Source organism: Erythrolamprus reginae, chromosome 1 (genome assembly GCF_031021105.1).
Source record: "Erythrolamprus reginae isolate rEryReg1 chromosome 1, rEryReg1.hap1, whole genome shotgun sequence".
Classification (NCBI taxonomy): Eukaryota; Metazoa; Chordata; class Lepidosauria; order Squamata; family Dipsadidae; genus Erythrolamprus; species Erythrolamprus reginae.
In genome coordinates, this window is record NC_091950.1 from 144123223 (window position 1) to 144133182 (window position 9960).

At 39.6% G+C, this 9960-nt stretch overlaps 2 protein-coding genes across 2 annotated transcripts; one reads left to right on the forward strand and one right to left on the reverse strand.

The window, feature by feature from the left end:
• The first annotated feature begins 313 nt into the window (after positions 1-313).
• Positions 314-1246, forward strand: LOC139159135 (olfactory receptor 5M5-like). The gene has a single exon (XM_070736495.1). It carries the CDS (start codon positions 314-316, stop codon positions 1244-1246), a length of 933 nt encoding a protein of 310 aa, XP_070592596.1.
• Positions 1247-7674: 6428 nt separating this feature from the next.
• On the reverse strand, positions 7675-8616 carry LOC139159124 (olfactory receptor 5V1-like). The gene has a single exon (XM_070736485.1). The coding sequence runs from the start codon at positions 8608-8610 to the stop codon at positions 7675-7677; it is 936 nt and encodes a 311-aa protein (XP_070592586.1). The 5' UTR covers positions 8611-8616.
• Between the last annotated feature and the right edge of the window lie 1344 nt (positions 8617-9960).

Sequence of the window (9960 nt, forward strand, 5' to 3'; positions counted from 1 at the left end):
TGGTGTTAGAACTCACAGTCTCCTGATTTCAAGATTGGTTTATTAAACACTAAACCAAACTGACTTTCAACTTCAATAATAAAGTGAGTGAGCTTGAATTATAAACTCTGCTGAAGCATATTTAAATCATCATCACCTACCTATCTAGTGTTATTCCCACAGGAGCAGGGTCCACTTTTCAGATCAACAAACGTTAAATATTTCTTTTAAAATAATCCAGTAAACACGAAAAGTTAATGAACGACAGTATAGCAATCTTGATTTCTTCTTCCTCCCTTCAAACCCTTGGCAGGAAAAAAAAGGACAGGACTACATGATTGGACAAAATCAGACCCAAGTGACTGAATTCATCTTTTCAGGGTTCACAGATCATCCAGAATTACAAGTTGTTCTCTTTAACATATTCTTGATGATTTATCTCATCACACTGAGTGCAAATCTTGGGATGATCCTGTTGATCAAGGTGGATTCCCAGCTACATACTCCAATGTACTTCTTTCTCAGCCATTTGGCCTTCCTGGATGCCAGCTGTTCTTCAACTGTTACCCCCAAGGCAATGGCAGATTTTTTAGTTGAGAAGAAAACCATTTCATGGACTGGATGTCTTATACAATTTTTAATGTTTCATGGATTGATGGCCACTGAATTGTTTTTGCTATCAGTCATGGCCTATGATCGATATGTGGCCATTTGCCACCCGTTGCTTTATTCCAGAATTATGCCCAAAACGTGCTGTTTTTCCTTGGTACTTGGTCTCTATATCTATGGATTTGTGAACTCAGTTATCCAGACAGCATTAACATTCCAGTTATCCTTCTGTGGCCCAAATTTAATTAACCACTTTTACTGCAATGACCCACCACTTATAGCTTTATCCTGCTCTAACATTCAGCCAAAAGCAATTCAGCTCTTTGTTTTGAGTACTATCAATTTAACTGGGTCCCTCCTCACAGTCATTATCTCCTATATCTATATTCTGAATGCCATCTTTACAAAACATTCTACTAGCGGAAGATACAAAGTCTTCTCTACCTGTGCCTCCCATCTGACTGCTATTGTGATTTTCTATGGCACCCTCTTCTTCATGTATGTGCAACCAAACTCTTCTCATTCTCTGAATTATGACAAAGTGTTTTCTGTGTTTTATGCTGTTGTGATCCCCATGCTGAACCCCCTTATCTATGCTTTAAGAAACAATGAAGTTAAAGGAGCCTGGAGAAGAATGAAGATTAAGAAATTGTTTTGAATAATATGACATGTACAGTATATTAAAAAATAGAGAATGAATGGTGGTAGACCCAGATGACAAAATTAAGTTTTGAGGAGGCAATTTTAGATAAGCAGCATATATCTAAGATAAAGAATTGTATGTATTTACAAATTTTATTTTATTTTTTTATTTTTTTTATAAATTGTTTTATTATTAAAATGAAAACATTTACATCATATAATACAACATAAGATACAATTCGAAATATAAGGACAGACAGTACAGGAAAAAAAAGAAAAAAAAGAAAAACAAAAGAAAAACCTATAGACATAACGAGTAATTTAGAGGAGCCACCAATAGTTTCAAAGTGTATGGGAACAAGCTATCTGTCCATTAAACAAGAGATGAATTAGGATAATAATCACTAGGGGAAAGTAAAGAAGAAGAAAGAAAAAGTAGAAAAGTGAAGGGAGAAGAGAAGGAGTGGAGGTAAGTAGGAAGGGGGAGAGGAGGAGTAATAAGGTAGAGGGAAAGAGAGTGTAAAGGGAATAACAGACTGATGAACAGAAATATAAAACAGGTGCACAATAATATATTGATTTAAGATGATTGATAAAAAAATGTATAATTGTGTATATTCTATGGTATATGCATTGATATGTATGTAAAAAATGTAAAGAAAAAAATAATAAAATATTTTAAAAAACAATAAAAATGACCCATTTTAAAAAACAGTAATAATAAATCAACCCTATCATAAGATGGATGTCTATAAAATCTATAAATAAAGCTAGGGTTGAAGGCACAGTATAATAAAAAATATTTTTAAATTGTAACATGCATTCATTTATTCATTTATTCACTCATTCATTCATTTATCCATCCAATTTATATGGCCAGTCATCTAGAAAAGAAACTTGGAGTGACAAAAAAATAATAATAATTACATCCAAACAGAAACCAATTAAAAGTATATTGAGGCTCAATAAAAACACAGACACAAACCATGGGGCATATGTACTCATGCTATAGGTCCCAAATTCACTCATTTGTTTACTTAAGATTATAGCGCCGGTCGACTTACCGGCCGGCAGCGTTTGCCGAAGGGACCGGGCAGACACCGGACTCCCTCATGGCGGCCGCCATCTTGTTTTCGGCCGAAATCTCGCGAGATGAGATTTCGGCCGAAAATCAGGCCTACGAGGCCTGACATTGCTGCCGGTCCAGGGCGGGGCTTGCTGGCCCTATTTAAGGGCCTGCAGGCCCTGGGCCAAGCCTTTTCGCTTGGGACCGGCAGCTGGAGCAGACACCCGCCCGCCCTCCCTATTTTGCAGTGTGCTACTCTTGGGTCGCCCCTAGGGGGGCCGAATGGGAATTTTTTGCGGCTTCGCCCATTAGGCATGGCCGTTTTTTCGCCCATTCCACACTGGGGAGATGGATGTGCGGTTAGGGGGTGCTTGCATTTAATAGGTTGATTGGCTTACCTTTGGTCATTTGGGTAGGCAGGTTAGGGGCGGAAATCTGGGTGGTGGTTAGCAACTGCGCGTTCTCCCTTGGGCATCTTTGGGGATGATTGACAGATTCTCTCCAAGCTCATGGTGGGGTGCTACCTGAGCAGTTGGGGGGAACCTGTCTTTGGGTCCCGCACATTGAAGTCCCCGGGTAGGGGTGCGCCGGCGGGACCCCCCTCATGCGAGTGCATGGCAGGGTCTCAGGTGAGGGAGAGGTCCCTCACCTGGACTAGCATCGAGCTACGCCCATAGTTGCCCAGGAATGTTGATTGCTATGTCATTTCCGCCCCGGAAGTATTTGTTTGACCCTGCAGGTCCACTGTTTGGGTCATAGTTAAGCATGTTGATTTTATGCTATTTTATGCTAATTTATGCTAATTTATGCTAATTTAATTAAATAAATTATGCAAATTATTGTTAATAAAAATGACCCAAGTTTAAATCCAGCTCTTGTGTCCGTGTCGTTACTCCGTCTCTTCGGCAATTAAAGATGGAGCTTTACAGATCTTTGTGGTTAGGAATTCCAAGATGTGGGCATTGCCACACAGAGAAAGCCTATCAACTCATTCATGCCCCCTCCTCAGTTCAGGGTGGGGAGCAGTAGCAGGTTGCACTTACCTGCATATACACACATGCTCCTGATTCAGGCATGCATGCACAGGAAGCAAAAACGTGTCAAAATCTCGTGAGGAGACACACACATGCGAGGAAGCAAAAAATCACCAAAATCTCACATGTGCTAGCATCCCCTTGTGAGATTTTGCTTCTGCATATGTGCAGGAAGCAAAAAAAAAAGCCCCATAAATTCAGAAAAAAAGTTGGCACCACCCAATGGACTGGCGAAAATGGCACCAGAGTGGTTGTGTGCAAATTGCATAATCTAGTGCAGTGACAGGGAACCAATGGCACGGGTGCCACAGGAGGCACGCGGAGCCATATCTGCTGGCACACAAGCTGTTGCCCTAGCTCAGCTCCATTTTTGGCTCTCGGAGGACATTTTCAGCTTCCGGAGGGCCTCCGGGGGGATGGGGAGGGCCTCTGCAGCCTGGAGAGGGTAAAAAACAGGCCTACCAGGCCCACCAGAAGTTGGAAAATAGAGTGTTTCTGGCCTCCAGAGGGCCTTGGGGGGGCAGGGAAAGCAATTTTCACTCTCCCTGGGCATAGGCTCTAGGTGGAGCATCTACATGCTGGCTGGCTTATTGAAAGAGTGAAGACAAAGACCCTCTGGAATGTTCTCTCCAATTACCCCTCATCCCGAGTCAGAGCCAATAGGAATACACAAATGTGGTCACATGTAGAACTACATTACCCAGAGTGCAATTTCACTACATTTCCCCTAATGCAATATCTTAAAGAGACATGCCTAAATACAGTCCAACTATCTCTGTCTCTGAGGACAGGAGACACCGTTTTTATTCCATGATTGGATCTCAAAATAATTATTTTTCTCAAAGTTGAAATTAAGTTGTCATCACTTTCCCAAGAAAGTAAAGGTTGAAGATGGGAGTGAATGTGATGAAATGTTTCTGGATCAGGGAAGCCTACTTCAGGCTGGAAATCTTTTTTGGAACATATTACCGAATATGGGGAGAAAGGTGGAATGGTGATTCCTTGATTTGCAGAATGTATAACTGATTGAATATGGGATAGAAGGAACCTTTGTAATGTATTCAGAAAGAGGGAGGATGAATTCTCAGCCTTGTTAACAAGGTTGTGAATTCTTTGAGGGGAAAAAAAGATATGATAGCTGTTTCAGTGAGGGAAAATTTAATCAGGGAAGATTTGCTTCAGACCAATTTACAATGTCTAACAAAGTTGTGACTTTTTCTTTATCTGGAAACTTCTTCAGGAAAGGAGACTTCTCTCCCGAGAAGAAAAATATTCTATTCTATGAAAATAAATGGGAAGGAGTGACTTAAATATGGTTTAATTAATTAGGATGGATTTTTTAAAAATTTTGATATACAGTATTTGAAAATTGTCTTATTTATTTGTCAAGCATGTACAAAGTGGTAGGTATTGGTATAAACATAAACATTATCCAAGTAGGTACAGGTAAATTGGGCAATAGGATAGTAGGACAGACACAGTAGGCACAACGGTGCATTATGCACGCCCCTTACAGGCCTCTTAAGAATGGGGTGAGTTCGACAGTAGATAGTCTATTTACTGTTAGAAAGATTTAAGTTAGTTTTGTATGTATAAAATGAGTAGGTATGTATATGCAGGCTGCAGGTTTGTTATGTAATGCTGAATAATATTAAGAGAAATATGAGAATGAATTATATATTATTCCCTGCAGCAAGGTGGAGCTCAGATGGTTAAATTGGTTCTTTGTAGCCAAAAAAGAGATTGTATTTAATTTTGTCTATAATTTGAAATTTTATTTATTTAATAGATTTCTATGCCCCCCCTTCTCTGCAGACTCAGGGCGGCTCACAACAAAATAGGAACAAAAATCTAAATTTAAATGTTTCTTTTTCTTTGTACTTTAGACTTTAAACTAATAATGAAGTTACCTAAATTGAAAAGAGAGGGGGGAGGGAGGAAAGAAGGGAGGGAGGGAAAGAGGGATGGAGGAGTACCTCTGCCTAAGTTACTGTTGGTTCTGGAGCTCCAAAACTCTAATGAGAATGTATGCTTATCTCACTTTCATATACTTCATATGAATTTCAAGTATTCTTAGAAAAATTAAGGCAAAAGAGGAACGTGCATTAAGCTATTGTTATTTAAAGTCAAAAAGTTGGTAAAAGAATACCATGGGTCCATAAACTTTACAAGAAGCATTTATTTTGAATGGGGAAAAAACACCACATTTACCACAGAATATAATTGCCTTCTTTTCAATAGAGGACAGAAGGAATCTCAGTTACAAGTGAAGATGTCAAATAGGATAACAGAGTTGCAACATTGCATTATAAGTATAGTTATATCGCAAATTCATCCATTCTAATATCTAAGGCATGGATGGTTCTAAAACAAAGGCAAAAACCTTCAGCCACTCATTTATTTTTATTTTTTCGTCTTTTCAATAATGTCTGAATGTCAGTGATTGTCTAGAAAAGTCCTGGCAACCGGACAAGATTCCTTATGGGACCATCTTCTACCTCATTCATCCCAATGACCGGTCAGGTCCCAAGAGTCGGCCTTCTCCAGGTCCTGTCAGCCAGTCAATACCGTCTGGCAGGGCCTACGGGAAGAGCCTTCTCTGTGGCAGCCCCGGCCCTATGGAACAAACTCCCTCCAGAGATCTGCACTGCCCCCACTCTTTCCGCCTTCCATAAGATTTTAAAAACCCATCTCTGTTGACAAGTTTGGGGCCACTGAGTTTCCAATATCTAGCCCCGGCCAACGATTGAATATATGGTTCATGATGGGATGAATGGGATTGACTATTTTTAAGTATTGGGATTTTAAGATTGTACTTTAATCTAGATTTCTAACATCTTTTTGCATTACTTTTGGCTGCAAGCCACCCTGAATCTCAGGAGAAGGGCGGCATAGAAATTGAATGAATGAATAAAATTTTCTTGGCAAGGTTTCTCAGAAATGGTTTAAAATGGTCTTCTTCTTAGAGCTGAGAAAAAATAACCAGCCCAAAGCCACCTAGCTGGCTTCATGCCTAAAGAAAGACTAGAATTCACAGACTCCCACTTTCTAGCCTGATGCCTTAATCACCACACCAAACTGGTTCTCTCCTTTATGGGGGCTCGCAGCTGGCAACTGACTGCGGGTTACTCACAAATCCAATTGAGAGAAAAAACCTTGGACAAGAAACTTGAAAACAACTTTTTCTCTTTGCTGAGACAACCTGGATTTTCTCTTTGGTGAGGCAACCTGGATTTTCTCTTTGGTGAGGCAACCTAGATTAAATCCAGGATGACCCTTTTATTGAAGGCAAACAAAGAAAGGCAGGTTTCTGTGATGCTACATTTTACATGGGTCAATTACACCAATTCAAACTCATAACGTATTAAGCGTACAAAATATAACCAATAAAAATCACACAACTTGTGCTACACTTCAAAGTGCTGATTCATGAGAAAAAGAAAGCAAGAGCGAGAGAAGGGCCCCATCAGCCCACCTCATGTTGCACTTTTCTTAGGCTAGCAGCAAAGAAGGCAAGATAAGAGTGCTGGGAAGGAGAAAGTTGCTAGAGAAACTGGGTCATCATACGTGTCATGCTCAAGGTCTATGCTTTTCGCACGCACATTCCAAGACACTCGTTCCCACACTCCTTATGGATATCAAAAAAGAAATATTGTCAGCCTTGTGGGACAAACAATCACAACTAGATGATTTTATTTCTAAGTACATTGATAAAATCTTGCAACATTGATCGGAACATTTAAATATGTTAAAGGGTTAAGTAGAGTTCAAGAGGTAAGTGTTTTTAATAGGAATGTGAACACAAGAACAAGGGGGCACAATCTGAGGTTAGTTGGGGGAAAGATCAGAAGCAACATGAGAAAATATTTTACTGAAAGAGTAGTAGATGCTTGGAACAAACTTCCAGCAGACATGTTTGGTAAATCCACAGTAACTGAATTTAAACATGCCTGGGATAAACATATATCCATCCTAAGATAAAATACAGGAAATAGTATAAGGGCAGACTAGATGGACCATGAGATCTTTTTCTGCTGTCAATCTTCTATATTTTTACATATTTCTCCTTCATTTTCTTTACAAACAAAGGAGTGTCACGTAGGTTTCTTGTCTTTCCCCCTATCCAGCTGTTTCTTACTTGACCAAACTCTTGACCAAGCTCTCTTTGTCCAATTTCCAAAGCAATTTCCATATACCATTACAAATATTGAACAAAAGCAGGCAATCTAAGTGCTCATCTGGGCTCATTACAGTGACAGTATGTCTAGATCAGAAAAAAAAACCCACCAATGTTTTAAAAACTTAACATATCTTGATCATTAAAGAAGGAAAGAAAGGAGATATCTATGAAAATCTTTTCCGACTGAAGGCTTTGTACAATGCTTTTTTCACTTCCTTGTTTCTCAGACTATAGATCATAGGGTTCAACATGGGAGTGATGATCCCATAAAGCATGGAAATTATTCTTCCCTGTTTGCCTGAATAAGAAGAGGTGGGACGAGCATAGGTAGCGATGGTGGCCCCATAGAAAAGACATACAACAATCAAATGAGAACCACAGGTAGAGAAGGCTTTGTGCCTCCCCTCAATAGAAGACATGCGCAAGATGGTAGAAATTATGTAGATGTAAGAGATCAGAGTGACCAGAAAAGCCCCACTACCTATAACACCAGCCACAAGTAGATGAACAACTTCAACAAGGTAAGTAGAAGAACAAGAGAGAGCCATCACAGGTTGAAGATCACAGAAATATTGGTTGAGTTTCTTAGATCCACAGAAAGACAACCTAAAGATCAGTATGGTATGAATCATAGAATTAATTAAGCCCAATAGCCAAATCACAGCCATCAGTTGAATACACCGCCGTTTATTCATTATATTAGTATAATGTAAAGGACTACATATTGCCACATAGCGGTCATAAGCCATTACTGCAAGCAAGAAAATTTCAGTGCCCAACACATCAAGCAAGAAAAATAGTTGCAGCATGCAGCCAACAAAGGAAATTTTCTTCTCCTTTGACAAGAATATCTGGAGCATCTTTGGTACGATGACTGTTGGACAAAGGATGTCCAGCAGTGATAAATTACTCAGAAAGAAGTACATTGGAGTTTGGAGGTGAGCTTCTGTTCCGATGGCCGTGAGAATAGCCCCGTTCCCTGCCAGGGTAGTCAAGTAGATCAGCAGAATCACCACGAAGAGGGCAGTCTGTACTTCGGGGAGATCAGACAGTTCAGTCAAGTAGAAGACCATCAGCCCAGTTGTGTTGCTTTTCTCCATCTTTCTGGCAATCAGATTGAGTTGCAAGAGTACCTAAAATAAGACAATGCAAAAGAGGTTTATTTATTGATTGATTGATTTTGTCCAATACACAATGAGGGTTTTAGTGGGTATACACATAGTAAAATACACAATGAAAGTTATAGAGGATATACTCATAGTAAAATATATCTAAGAAAGAATAAAAGAAGATATAGGAATAAAACATATCAATGAAAGAATAGAAGAGATATAGGAATGGAAGAAAGGTATAGGAGATATAGGAGAGCAATAGGATAGGGGACGGAAGGCACTCTAGTGTACTTGTACTCGCCCCTTACTGACCTCTGAGGAATCTGGATAGGTCAACCGTGGATAATCTAAGGGTAAAGTGTTGGGGGGTTGGGGATGACACTATGGAGTCCGGTAATGAGTTCCACGCTTCGACAACTCGGTTACTAAGTCATATTTTTTACAGTCAAGTTTGGAGCAGTTAATATTAACTTTAAATCTGTTGTGTGCTCTTGTGTTGTTGTGGTTGAAGCTGAAGTAGTCGCCGACAGGCAGGACATTGCAGTATATGATCTTCTGGGCAATACTTAGATCATGTTTAAGGCATGTTAGTTCAAAGCTTTCTAGGCCCAGGATTGAAAGTCTAGTCTCGTAGGGTATTCTATTTCGAGTGGAGGAGTGAAGGGCTCTTCTGGTGAAGTATCTTTGGACATTTTCAAGGGTGTTAATGTCTGAGATGCGATATGGGGTCCAAACAGATGAGCTGTATTCGAGGATGGGTCTGGCAAAAGTTTTGTAAGCTCTGGTAAATAGTGAGAGATTGCCAGAGCAGGTTGGCTAAAAGAATATATATTTGTGGATTTCAGAGTATAGCAGAGATGCAGACTATCACCTACATTTCTTCCATATATATCTGGAAACTGCAGAAGGTAGTTTAGAATGGGGTGGTGGGAATAAGCCCACAAGGGAAAAGAAAAGTATATTGGTAAACAGAAACATAGAACATTGACAGCAGAAAAAGACCTCATCTAGTCTGCCCTTATACTATTTCCTGTATTTTATCTTAGGATGGATATATGTTTATCCCAGGCATGTTTAAATTCAGTTACTGTGGATTTACCAACCACGTCTGCTGGAAGTTTGTTCCAAGCATCTACTACTCTTTCAGTAAAATAATATTTTCTCATCTTCTGATCTGTCTCCCAACTAACCTCAGATTTCCCCCCCTTGTTCTTGTGTTCACTTTCCTATTAAAAACACTTCCCTCCTGAACCTTATTTAACCCTTTAACATATTTAAATGTTTCGATCATGTCCCCCCTTTCCCTTCTGTGCTCCAGATCATGTCTCTTTCTCTTCA